General features: G+C 29.4%; 2 protein-coding genes and 1 long non-coding RNA gene across 4 annotated transcripts; 2 read left to right on the forward strand and 1 right to left on the reverse strand.

Moving 5' to 3' along the window:
* Window positions 1-1,085: 1,085 nt before the first annotated feature.
* Window positions 1,086-8,520, reverse strand: YME1L (ATP-dependent zinc metalloprotease YME1L). Of its 2 annotated transcripts, none has more exons than XM_075309954.1 (10): window positions 8,363-8,520; window positions 7,840-8,294; window positions 7,585-7,777; window positions 7,181-7,276; window positions 7,025-7,098; window positions 6,638-6,951; window positions 6,336-6,565; window positions 6,110-6,270; window positions 2,109-2,274; window positions 1,086-2,038 (listed from the first exon to the last, which is right to left on the reverse strand). In XM_075309954.1, the coding sequence occupies exons 1-10, from the start codon at window positions 8,387-8,389 to the stop codon at window positions 1,544-1,546; spliced, it is 2,211 nt and encodes a 736-aa protein (XP_075166069.1). In that variant the 5' UTR covers window positions 8,390-8,520; the 3' UTR covers window positions 1,086-1,543. The 2 variants fall into 2 exon arrangements, with proteins under 2 accessions (XP_075166069.1, XP_075166068.1); XM_075309953.1 differs by having other exon boundaries at window positions 7,025-7,107.
* A 1,799-nt stretch (window positions 8,521-10,319) lies between these two features.
* LOC142242020 (uncharacterized) lies at window positions 10,320-10,823 on the forward strand. The gene is made up of 2 exons (XR_012723918.1): window positions 10,320-10,552; window positions 10,610-10,823. It is a non-coding gene; the product is annotated as an uncharacterized LOC142242020 (long non-coding RNA).
* A 691-nt stretch (window positions 10,824-11,514) lies between these two features.
* Window positions 11,515-14,017, forward strand: MED16 (mediator complex subunit 16). The gene has a single exon (XM_075311111.1). The coding sequence runs from the start codon at window positions 11,575-11,577 to the stop codon at window positions 13,933-13,935; it is 2,361 nt and encodes a 786-aa protein (XP_075167226.1). The 5' UTR covers window positions 11,515-11,574; the 3' UTR covers window positions 13,936-14,017.
* Window positions 14,018-14,189: the final 172 nt, after the last annotated feature.

Genomic DNA, 14,189 nt, shown 5'->3' on the forward strand with positions numbered 1-14,189 from the left:
ATTTCTATAGAAAATTTTGTCAAAATGTTATTTCTATAAAAAATTTTGTCAAAATTTTTACTTCTATAGAAAATTTTCTCAAAATATCACTTCTATAAAAAATGTTCTAAAAAATTCTATTTCTATAAAAAATGTTCTAAAAATTGTATTTCTATAGAAAATTTTGTCAAAATTTTATTTGTATAAAAAATGTTGTCAAAAGTTTATTTCTATAGAAAATTTTGTCAAAATTTGTTTTCTGTAGAAAATTTTATCACAATTTTAAAATTTTGTCAAAATTTTATTTCTATAGAAAATTTTATTTCTATAGAAAATTTTGTCAAAATTTTATTTCTATAGAAAATTTTGTCAAAAAAAAATTTATAGAAAATTCTGTCAAACAATTTATTTATAGAAAATTTTATATCTATAGAAAATTTTTTCAAAATTTAATTTGTATAGAAAATTTTATCAACATTTTATTTCTATAGCAAATGTTGTCAAAAATTTTTTTTTCTATAGAAAATTGTGTTAAAATTTATTTTCTATGGAAAATTTTGTCAAAATTTTATTTCAGTAGAAAATTTTGTCAAAATTTTATTTCTCTAGAAAATTTTGTTAAAATTTTATTTTTATTGAAAATTTTGTCAAAATTTTATTTGTATAGAAAATTTTGTCAAAATTTTATTTGTATAGAAAATTTTGTCAAAATTTTATTTCTATAAAAAAATTTTGTCAAAATTTTATTTCTATAGAAAATATTGCCAAAATTTTATTTCTCTAGAAAATTTTGTCAAAATTTTATATCTCTAGAAAATTTTGTCAAAATTTTATTTCTATAAAAATTTTCTCAAAATGTAATTTCTATAGAAATTTTTTCAAAGTGTTATGCCTATGGAAAATTTAATGACATTTATAGCTATAGAAAATTGAGGTACCTGTTAGTTAGAGAGGAATGTTTTCCAAAATTTACCAAAACCTCAAAAACTCTACCAATCTACCAAACAATAAAAAATCTTCCATAGTTGGTAGAATTCTAACATTTGTGGCGAACGTGTTTACATTGTCCTACCAGTGTGTTTGATTTTAGAATTAAAAGACATGACTTTAATATGATTTGTAATCATTTATTTTACAATTTTTTTTTATTATTTTTTGCATTAATCTTACTATGGTTTATAGGCTATGGAATCAAAAAATAATAAAAATAATATAAAATGGATTAGTTTTGTAACTTTTGTTATAATTTTGTTTACGCTTGTTTTTTGGTGATAAATAGTATTTTTGTTTTATAATAATACGTTTACTATTCGTAGTTCCATATCCTTGTTGATATAACGACGTTGTTTTAAAAGAAATTTTTGTTTTACTGCTGCATTTGTTTTCTTTTTACTGCTAATTGTCCTTTCAGTTGCTTTTGTAATTTTAAGTAATATTGTATAGAGTGTGTGTTTTGTTGTTAAGTTAGAGTTATACTTAAAAAAAAAATAAAACTAAAACGCTTTCCTTTTCATCTTCTTCCTCTTCATGTTCACCTACTTCATATTCTTTAAGTAAAATTTCACTATTGCGAGTCCTTCATAATCGCTTTTATGTCCTCGGCATCGAGAGTCTCGTATTTTAATAATGCCTCAGCCAAAGCCTTATGTTCCTTAGCATGTTTTCGCAAAATAGCTTTGGCGCGTTCATAACTTTCATTGAGTATACGTTTAATTTCAGCATCGACAGATTCAACGGTATTTGGTCCCAATGATTCATTGGGAAACATACCCTTCGAACTTTCGATAGTACGTAGACCGACTTTTTCCGACATTCCCCAGTCTTTTACCATATGTGTTGCTATGGAAGTGGCTTGTTTTAAATCACTACTGGCTCCCGATGTAATTTTGTCTATACCGAATATTAATTCTTCAGCAGCACGACCCCCCATCATCGTATCCATCATGGCTAAAAGTTGAGCTTTGGTAACATGGTAACGTTCTTTTTCGGGAATATAGGCTGTGTGACCAAGTGAAGGCCCTCTTGGCATAATGGTTACTTTATGGAGGGGATGAGATTCCTGTAATTATATGAGAATATTTTTTGTTATTATAGGACATTTGTATAAAGGTCATTTATAGTGGAATTACCTTGGTATAATAAGCAACAATGGCATGACCACCTTCATGATAAGCTGTAATAAGATTTGCTTCTTCATCGGGCAAGCGAGCCTTACGTTCGGGGCCCATTAAAACTTTGTCACGTGCCGTTTCCAAGTGTTTCATAGTCACGGTTTCTGCTCCATCGATAGCCGCCCTGAAATTTGACGTAATAAATAATTAGTCGTGGTAAAATATCCAAAAATAATTCTTTGGATTCGACTGTCTGCCGAGAGATTCTTGAGAAAATTCTACCAAAAAACTACCATACAAAAAATCTTCTATAGAAAATTTTTTTTCAAAATTTTATTTCTATAGAAAATTTTCTGAAAATTGAATTTCTATAGAAAATTTTGTTAAAATTTCATTTCTATAGAAAATTTTTTTTCAAAATTTTATTTCTATAGAAAATTTTCTGAAAATTTAATTTCTATAGAAAATTTTGTCAAAATTTTATTTCTATAGAAAATTTTGTTAAAATTTTATTTCTAAAGAAAATTTTGTCAAAATTTTATTTCAGTAGAAAATTTTGTCAAAATTTTATTTCTATAGAAAATTTTGTCAAAATTTTATTTCTATAGAAAATTTTGTCAAAATTTTATTTCTATAGAAAATTTTGTCAAAATTTTATTTCTATAGAAAATGTTGTCAAAATTTTATTCCTATAGAAAATTTTATCAAAATTTTATTTGTATAGAAAATTTTGTCAAAATTTTATTATTATCGAAAATTTTCTGAAAATTTTATTCCTATAGAAAATTTTATCAAAATTTTATTTGTATAGAAAATTTTGTCAACATTTTATTTGTATAGAAAATTTTGTCAAAATTTTATTTGTATAGAAAATTTTGTCAAAATTTTATTTCTATAAAAAATTTTGTCAAAATTTTATTTCTATAGAAAATTTTCTGAAAATTTTATTATTATAGAAAATTTTCTGAAAATTTTATTTCTATAGAAAATTTTGTCAAAATTTTATTTGTATAGAAAATTTTGTCAAAATTTTATTTCTATAGAAAATTTTCTAAAAATTTTATTATTATAGAAAATTTTATTTCTATAGAAAATTTTGTCAAAATTTTATTTGTATAGAAAATTTTGTCAACATTTTATTTGTATAGAAAATTTTGTCAAAATTTTATTTGTATAGAAAATTTTGTCAAAATTTTATTTTTATAGAAAATGCTGTCAAAATTTTTTTTCTATAGAAAATTTTCTGAAAATTTTATTATTATAGAAAATTTTCTGAAAATTTTATTTCTATAGAAAATTTTGTCAAAATTTTATTTCTATAGAAAATGTTGTCAAAATTTTATTTCTATAGAAAATTTTGTCAAAATTTTATTTCTATAGAAAATGTTGTCAAAATTTTATTTCTATAGAAAATTTTCTGAAAATTTTATTATTATAGAAAATTTTCTGAAAATTTTATTTCTATAGAAAATTTTCTCAAAATTTTATTTGTATAGAAAATTTTGTCAAAATTTTATTTCCATAGAAAATTTTCTAAAAATTTTATTATTACAGAAAATTTTATTTCTATAGAAAATTTTGTCAACATTTTATTTGTATAGAAAATTTTGTCAACATTTTATTTGTATAGAAAATTTTGTCAAAATTTTATTTGTATAGAAAATTTTGTCAACATTTTATTTGTATAGAAAATTTTGTCAAAATTTTATTTGTATAGAAAATTTTGTCAAAATTTTATTTGTATAGAAAATTTTATCAAAATTTTATTTCTATAGAAAATTTTGTCAAAATTTTATTTCTATAGAAAATTTTGTCAAAATTTTATTTCTATAGAAAATGTTGTCAAAATTTTATTTCTATAGAAAATTTTGTCAAAATTTTATTTGTATAGAAAATTTTGTCAAAATTTTATTTCTATAGAAAATTTTGTCAAAATTTTATTTGTATAGAAAATTTTATCAAAATTTTATTTCTATAGAAAATTTTGTCAAAACTTTATTTCTATAGAAAATTTTGTCAAAATTTTATTTCTATAGAAAATTTTGTCCAAATTTTATTTCTATAGAAAATTTTGTCAAAATTTTATTTCTATAGAAAATTTTTTCAAAATTTTATTTGTATAGACAATTTTTTCAAAATTTTATTTCTACAGAAAATTTTGTCACAATTTTATTTCTATAGACAAAATTTTATTTGTATAGAAAATTTTGTCAAAATTTTATTTGTATAGAAAATTTTGTCAAAATTTTATTTGTATAGAAAATTTTGTCAAAATTTTATTTCTATAGAAAATTTTGTCAAAATTTTATTTCTATAGAAAATTTTGTTAAAATTTTATTTGTATAGAAAATTTTGTCAAAATTTTATTTCTATAGAAAATTTTGTCAAAATTTTATTTTTATAGAAAATTTTGTCAAAATTTTATTTCTATAGAAAATTTTGTTAAAATGTTATTTCTATAGAAAATTTTGTCAAAATTTTATTTCTATAGAAAAATTTGTCAAAATTTTATTTCTATAGAAAATTTTGTTAAAATGTTATTTCTATAGAAAATTTTGTCAAAATTTTATTTCTATAGAAAATTTTGTCAAAATTTTATTTCTATAGAAAATTTTGTCAAAACTTTATTTCTATAGAAAATTTTGTCAAAATTTTATTTCTATAGAAAATTTTGTCCAAATTTTATTTCTATAGAAAATTTTGTCAAAATTTTATTTCTATAGAAAATTTTGTCAAAATTTTATTTGTATAGACAATTTTTTCAAAATTTTATTTCTACAGAAAATTTTGTCACAATTTTATTTCTATAGACAAAATTTTATTTGTATAGAAAATTTTGTCAAAATTTTATTTGTATAGAAAATTTTGTCAAAATTTTATTTGTATAGAAAATTTTGTCAAAATTTTATTTCTATAGAAAATTTTGTCAAAATTTTATTTCTATAGAAAATTTTGTTAAAATTTTATTTGTATAGAAAATTTTGTCAAAATTTTATTTCTAAAGAAAATTTTGTCAAAATTTTATTTTTATAGAAAATTTTGTCAAAATTTTATTTCTATAGAAAATTTTGTTAAAATGTTATTTCTATAGAAAATTTTGTCAAAATTTTATTTCTATAGAAAAATTTGTCAAAATTTTATTTCTATAGAAAATTTTGTTAAAATGTTATTTCTATAGAAAATTTTGTCAAAATTTTATTTCTATAGAAAATTTTGTCAAAATTTTATTTCTCTAGAAATTTTTGTCAAAACTTTATTTCTATAGAAAATTTTGTCAAAATTTTATTTGTATAGACAATTTTTTCAAAATCTTATTTCTATAGAAAATTTTGTCAAAATTTTATTTCTATAGAAAATTTTATCAAAATTTTATTTCCATAGAAAATTTTGTCAAAATTTTATTTCTATAGAAAATTTTGTTAAAATTTTATTTCTTTAGAAAATTTTGTTAAAATGTTATTTCTAAAGAAAATTTTGTTAAAATGTTATTTCTATAGAAAATTGTGTCAAAATTTTATTTCTATAGGAAAATTTTTGGAGAGGAATAGATTGCAAAATCTACCAAAACAGCAAGAATTTTCGACGTGACCATGGACTCGACATTTTATTGTCATTACAATCCATGGAACTTTTCTCAATTTTTGATAAGCCGCAGAATGTGTGAAAAAACTTCACAGTTTGTGTGGGATAGCTAAGACAAACAAAAGTCCTAGATGAAACAGCGTACTTAGTTTCCTGCATGAAATTTTGGAGCAATGGGTCGAGTTTGCTCTCAACCGTGAGATAATTTCAGAGCAGGATTTTATTATTTTTAATTTAATCCCTCGAAAATCCCTTTATGGAGTAAGTGCAGGCCAAATTAAGACAGTTACAAGGCAAATCCATTTTATAGCCTTAAATTCTGGTCTGGTCTTAGAGAAATTGAGATAACGAAAATATGTTCACATCTTCGAAATTATTCGATCTCTATCTATATCTCTAATAGCCAACAATTTTTTATAAATAAAAAAAATTCTCACCTGAGTGCAGCTTGGTTAATCATATTCTCTAGATCTGCACCAGTAAAACCTGATGTACCTCTAGCCAACATATCCAAATCGATTTCATCGTGTAATATTTTCGCAAGATATAAGGTAATAATCTCTTTTCGTCCGGTGAAATCGGGTGTATTAACGACAACCTTTAACAAAATTAAAGTCAGCATAATTCAAACTTCTCAAAATTTTTTCCATTCAAGGATATTACCTCCACATCAAAGCGACCAGGTCTTAGAAGAGCTTGATCTAAATCATCACGGCGATTGGTGGCTCCCAAAACAATAACACCAGCATTCTGATGGAAACCATCCATTTCCGAAAGTAATTGATTAATGGTTTGATTTGCATAGGGATGTAAAACTGAATTGGTACGTTTGGCACCCACTGAATCTATTTCATCGATAAATATAACGCAGGGAGCACGTTGTTTGGCGGCCTCTGCACAGCATTTGAAAGAGATATACATATAAGTGATACTAAAACGTCAAATCATAATCGTTTACAACTTACTAAATAAATCACGTACACGCCTGGCACCTTGGCCTACCAATACTTCATCGAACTCAGGACCAGCTGCATGGAAGAACGGTACATTTGCTTCGCCTGCTACAGCACGAGCCAGCAATGTTTTACCTGTACCCGGTGGCCCAACCAATAGAACACCTTTAGGTAATTTACCACCCAAATTGGAAAACTTTTCAGGATTTTTGAGAAATTCCACAACTTCCTTCAGTTCTTGTTTGGCCTCATCGCAGCCCTTTACATCGTCGAAAGTTACATGAATTTCTTCAGGATCAACTTCAACTTGATTACCCAATTGTATGCTGTTCACAAGATCAGAGAAATATAATATAAGAATAATATGATAATAGTCGTTATCTTATTAATAATTCATACCGAAACATGGATCCATTCGATGAAGAGAATAGGCTTACGAATATTCCAATAAATACCACAATAACTAATAGTTGCTGAAAGACCTAAAGTTTTAACAAATGTTTTTTCTGTATGATTTTTATGTGTTATTTGGGTGGTTGTTGTGTTATTACTTACCTTTAAATACTTCATGGTTTTCCCAGATTTTGGATGATCTTCGGAGTTTGCAGCTGCTAGATAACCTTCAGCAAAAGCTATTTTTATATTATTTTCCTGAAAAGTAGAGCATATTAATAAAATGGTGTAATTAAGGAATGGTATTTGGTCATTGATTCAATTTAAATTTTATTATTCAATTCTGTCCCCATTTCATATAAAATGGTCCTCACATGTCGCTCATAGGTGGATTGTAAATTGGCTTCTCCTTCAAATTTATAGCATGAAATATTTTTGGTTAAAAATCTATACATATGCTAGAAATACATGCGGCCACCTTTTCTCATAACTTTTGTTTGAAACATAAACCATTTTCCATAAAGTCAAAATTTCCAACCTTTGGTTATATAATTCCCCTGGCTTACCTGGCTTTTCTCTGGACCTCCCTCTGAGGACTTCTCCAATAGACGTTTAAGGGCCTCCGAGCTGCTGGCCATCTCGCCATCAAGTTTTTGAGGATTGCCACTAAATGCAGTACGAAGGCGAGAAGTCATTGAGGGATTACGTCTTAATTCTGCAGCTATGGAACGATCAGTTTTAAAAGTACGTACAAATTTCCTGAAAAATAAATATTTTTTGTTTACAATTTTATCCTCCTCTCATTATATGTCAACACTTACAATTGATGTTGAGGTAATATGGATTGCAAGAGTTTGGAATATGTATTTGCCGGCAAACTATGAGCCCATGCATTGTTTAATGAAAATTCGATTAAATGGCGCGCACTTTTTCCTTTTCCCATTATCGAATGTTTCAAGTCCACACCATCTATGTTGACCTGCTGCGAGGTCAACAAGGTTTTGGCAGCCTTTTGTAACATTTCATTTAGCCTTGCGGTCTCAAAGAAATTTTCTACCGTAGCATTGTACTGACTGACCATGTGATGAAGGTTCGGTGGTATCCTAAAGATATTTTTAGCTGGTGTCGTTGATACTACATCACGTCGTTTTCCAATATTTGTCAAATGATTCCATCGACTTGAAACATTTCTTCCTGTCACCATCTGATGGCCATGGCCATAATAGACCTTATTTTTATTTACTGTGTAATAGTGAGGTTTTCGACTGAAATTTCCCTGCAAAATATCCAAAGATTTTCTATAAACCTATGGCCATGGATGTTATGTAGCATTCGATTAGTTACCAATGAATAAGTGTAGGCACAAAACATCTCGTATTCGTTCCAGAAATTTGTACAAATTTTCAATTTTATAACTAAAACTAGGAAATTTCTGCCCAAAGAGCCAACAAAGATAATTTTCTTCTAATTTGCGTGATGACAGTAGCGTTTGACAGACGAAGACATTTGACAGGAAATTTCATCAGCGGATTTAAACACCGATCACAATCACATCGTTGTCGGAAAGCGAATGCAAAGTCAATACAGTATAAAATAGGTAGTGAGAGAGATATTCAGCAGCAATTTTCATTTGTATTACTAAATTTAAAAATGAAAACGGATTTTGGATACGTATAATAATTTTTTCCATTTGTTACATAGGCCCGGTATAGAACGCGAGCGAAATTTCCGCTACCCACAAAAAATGCATATGCATTTACCAGCAAAATCCCTGCCAACATTTTTTGAATTTGGGGGCGCTTCAGAGAATCCCCACTACGTCGAAAACAGTCGTATACGATATCCAAAACTCCTCGGAAAAGCGCCGTCACTATTGAGAATTTGTACCACGCCAAGTTACTACAAAAAAGTATCGCATGAGTGCAATTATTAGGAGCCCTTCTGGATACATTTAGAAGGACGCCAATAAGAGCCCCTTCAAATAATCAGACAAAGTGCATTTTAAGATAGTTGTAAAAGAATCATTGTGGTCAAGTAAAACACGATTGTTTAGATGTTTATTAATTTTATGAAACATTTATAAATTCTCATAAATATAACATTTATACGGCTATCACATCACATTTAACACATTTTTATGCATTAATAAGAGATTGATGTTGAGTTACAAGTTGTAAGTTAAATGTTGTAGCGTCTATCAGCCAGTACTTTTATTCCCAATGGAGGCAGCGTGTCTGGAAAAATATTTGAAAAACTATCACTTTATTCCATTTGGAAAGTCAAAAATTGTTCACCACTTTACTTTTCACAATTTTAAGCGTAATAACTATGTTTTCAGCACTTTATTTTCGTTTTCATTGAAATAAATTATAATAAGCCAATTGCGCTATCACAGTTGGCGATTGTTGCAGTGTCACTTACGAGTCTGTGGTAGCGATGAGGATGAAATGGAACATTGAAATGCTGGCAGGGATGTTCGGTAGCACTATATTATCGACAGTTTTCATTTTGGTTGAAATAAGACTTTCCTATGGTTTTAGTTCATGTGTATAGACTATGTTATTGACATGAACATACTCTCGGGAGGAGGAGCATACCGCTTTTTAAGCCGATAAGGCAGTCTACTAAGTTTTTCTTCATTCCATTATGTAAATCTAGGTTTACTACTAACGAAATGTTCGTAGAACGATATTATCGTTTGCTTACATTTTCTCCCACAAGAAGTCATTAAAAACTGACAAACGTATAATAATATTTTTCCATTTATTTCATAGGCCCGGTATGCAACTCTAGCGAAATTTGTACTACCCATAAAAAAAATGCATATGCATTTACCCTGCCAGCATTTCAAAGTTCCGTTTCATCCTCATCGCTACCACAGACTCCCCTGCCAACATTTTTTGAATTTGACGGCACTTCTGAGATGTGGTAGACGTAAAAATTTTATATTTATACGAAATTATAAATGTTTAATCCATCTTAAAAACATCTAAACAATCGTATTTTACATGACCACAATGATTCTTTTTCAACTATCTGAAAATTCACTTTTTCTAATAGTTTGAAGGGACTCTTATTGGCGTCGTTCTAAATTTATCTTAAAAGTCACCTAATAATTGCACTCACGCGATACTTTTTTGTAGTAACTTGGCGTGGTACAACTTTTCAATAGTGACGGCTCCTTTTCCTACGAGTTTTTGATGTCGTATATGATTGTTTATGACGTGGTGGGGATTCTTAGTAGTGCCGTCAAATTCCAAAAATATTGGCTGGGAAGTAATGAAAAGGTACAAATTCCCTGCCAGCATTTCAAAGTTCCATTTCAACCTCATCGTTACCACAGACTCGTAAATGTCACTTCAACCATCATGAAAAGGTACATCAAAAAGTACATGCAAGTAATTTGCCATCCCTACTGTTAAAAAAGCCATTTTTTTGTGAAACGCCAAGCGCAACCAGCTTGTTATATTTTAATTAAATAAAAACGAAAATAAAGTTCTGAAAACATAGATTATACGCTTAAAATTGTGAAAGGTATATTGGTGAACAATTTGGTGATTTTCCAAATGGAATAAAGTGATTGTTTTTCAGATATTTTACAGACACGCTGCCTCCAAGGAATAAAAACACTGGTTGATAGACGCAGCAACATGTAACTCGCTACTTGTAACTCAACATCATCATTAATGCCAAAAATTATGTTAAATGTAATGTGATAGTGGTATAAATGTTATATTTTTAAGAATTTGTAAATGTTTAATCAAATTAATAAATATCTAAACAAACGTGTTTTACTCGACCACAATGATTCTTTTACAACTATCTTAAAATGTACTTTTTCTGATTGTTTGGAGGGTCCCTTATTGGCGTCGTTCTAAATTGATCTATAAAGGCACCTAATAATTGCACTCATGCGAAACATTTTTGTACTAACTTGGCGTGGTACAACTTCTCAATAGTGACGGCGCTTTTCCGACGAGTTTTTGATGTCGTATATGATTGTTTTCGACGTAGTGGGGATTCTCAAAAGAGTCCCCAAATTCAAAAAATGTTGGCAGGGTTATTACAATTTTATCGAAAAAAAAATGTTATATCCATTCTAAACAAAATTGCGAATTTTTGAAGTCAATCGTTTCAGACAAGCATTAGAATGCATAAAAAATTATACAAAATTTTATAAATTATTCATTTAGCGAAATATCACCTTTTTTTAATTTACATCAAAAGCACTGAATTCGGATCACACCTTAAAAAGTGATGCAAATTGAGTGCAAAGGCAGTTGAAATGGTGTACATCCGTTCTATGACAAACCCATGTTAAATCCATCGTTTCTGGCAGCAGTGCCAATTGATTTAATTTTAAACCCAGTAGTATTTTTTTATCATCAATGCCTCTACCTTGAATAGTTGTATCATGATGTAGCTGCATACAGACTGACGGCGTTAAAACCATGTCTGCGGCAATGATTTTCCATTTTGACAGCTAGAGATTTTTGTTTACCGGTCATACACAAACCAAGTACGGTCACGTAAATAATATAAGATAATTTGCAATAATGACGATTTTATATAAAGTACAAAATGCTTTGGGCACTAAAGATGGATATCTCTTACCGAATTGTGTATTGTGCAAAGTATCTGTAAAGAATATAGTGGCTTATTGCGTGCAACAGAATTTACAGAGTGTATTGTCTGTATGTGACCTTGTTCTTCCTTGGAAAAGTTTTTTGGTTACCACCTCAAAAAACTTAATAGCTACATTGGAATGGAATCAAACAGGAGAATTGCTATTGGTTGGCTATAAACATGGTCTATGTGAGATATGGAAGACACGAAACCATGAGATCAATAACTGGAGACTCATATATAAATCTAGTATGCCTTTCGAGGAAATCATACAGGCGAAATTCTTCCATAATGGTCGACAAATGTATTTCAATACCCACAAGAAGGATTTGCAAGCTTATGCCGATAAATTTGAGCGTTCTGACTTTCGTCCATCTCTAATGCATTTTGGAAATACACCTGTTGAAGGATGTTTCATTCTCTCATCTTCGGGGCTGATTGGAGCTTTCGCAATACCTAAACTTTTACCCCCAGATGTTGGAGCAAATACCCCGGTGGAACTAAATATGCATACCTACACTAGTTTACAACTAGTGCGTTCCTATTTGACCCATAGCTATGTGGGGTATTGTCCATCGGGAAATTTTAGCGTAGTCGTTAGTTGTGGAGATGAGCCTTTAATCAACTGCTATAAAGTAGCTGTTGAAAAAGAAAATGACGAATCTTTGGCCTTGAAATGTGGCTCGTTGACCAGTGTTTTCTTGCAAAAAGACGATATGGAAGGGAAGCGAATTTCACATATACGTTGGCGTTCTATTAACGGAGAAGAAGTTTTGTTCATTGTCTACGACTACATGGAGGGCAGCTTTTTGGAACAATGGATATTGAAAAAGAAACATCAACCGGTGCATAAATTATTGCAGAAGAATAAAAATGATTTTGTTCAATGGGAGGAATGGGAATTGGCTGCAAAACTATCACTTACATCCCGAGTCTGTGATGTCAGCCTAACCAAATTACCCGCGGAATCCATTTTGATATTTGCCACTCTGAAGGATAATTCTGTTCAGGTTTTGGAAATGGGCTTGAAGAAAATTGCCTCCACAGTATTCGAAAGAATGACTGAGGATCCTCAACGTATGCCTTGCAAATTGATGACGTCGGATATCACGTTTCTAAATCAACTGCTGGTTTTGTTTGATAACTTGGGCCAGATGTACGCTATGCAGGTTCCCAGTCATCACTATGATAAAAACTACAAAATGAATCCATTGTCATTGCCGGCAGCTTTACTGGAATACTCTATAGTTACTGGTATAGATGCCAGTGATGTCTTGATGCTAAACCTACCCAATTTGGAAGTGCTATCGGAAAAGATAACCGAGAATTTCACCAGACAACATAATTTCACACGCCAATACTATTACTCAAATTTTTTGTCATTGAAAAGCAATCTGTGCAGGATACAAACTAAACAGCAGGATTTCGATAATTTAATAACATTACATTCCATTTCAATAGCCTTTAAAAGTTTGTTAAGACCATCCGATATGAGTTCACAAGATAAAGGTCCTGCTGAAAATCTTTCGATGATACTTTCCGATCCTAATCCCCAATACAATGATGTGGACAAAGTCTTATGCGTTTTGGATGCCAAGGATTTCACAGTGGAACCAACGACTCTACAAAGTCTACAACAACTTATACAATGGGTAGCAGATTTGGCATTGAGTATTCTTAACAAGTTGCCAGAGGAAATAATGAAGTCCAAGTTCAATAAGAAACATGGATACGATATTAGTCGAGATATGATTGCCATTAGCAGCATACGGGAACTTTTGGTAATGATACGTATTTGGGGATTGCTAATACCTCAATGTTTACCCATTTACACAAAATCGGTAGAAAATTTCGATGTTCTACCCGTGCTATTTCGTCTGCTAACACGCCTCTATCAAAATCCCAATGAGCCCGACGATGTCCTATTGGACGATTGTAGTGTTCTCTCCACCCAGGTTCTTATACCCAGCCGCCATTCGAATACTCCTACCACTTTGCTAAATAGTCATGCTACAGCAAAACTGTTTCCCTTTGTTTTCCAAACAGCAGTAGAACCTTTGGCTTTGCAGGATTTACATTATGAGGAAGTGGTATTTGCCAATAGCTGTCGTGATGATGTTAGCAATCTACATTTGGGTTCCAAAGTCAAAACTGTTCGAAAATGTATACGTTGTGGATTTATTAATAATCTGGAAATAGCAAAAAATCGCATAGCAAAAACATCAGCTTTGAAAGCTTGGACAGCGAAAACTGCATATTGCCACTGTGGAGGATTTTGGTTGAATGCTTAGATCGGTATAGGGCTGAGCCTCTCCTAGTATATAAGTTATAATAATTAACAGTAAAAAATATATTTTTTTTTTATAAATATAATTTTTTGTGTGTTTGTTATTAATAGAGAAATTTGATATCCCCTTGCCTAAATTCATATTTTAGGGTACATCATCGTCGACAGCAGCTTTGCCGCTAATTAAAAAAAGTAGCACAGAAAGTAACATCCGTTTATCACAATGGACTGAATAGTCTAAGTGAGCCTGAATCTTAA

The sequence above is a fragment of the Haematobia irritans genome, chromosome 5 (assembly GCF_050003625.1).
Source record: "Haematobia irritans isolate KBUSLIRL chromosome 5, ASM5000362v1, whole genome shotgun sequence".
In the NCBI taxonomy this organism is placed as follows: Eukaryota; Metazoa; Arthropoda; class Insecta; order Diptera; family Muscidae; genus Haematobia; species Haematobia irritans.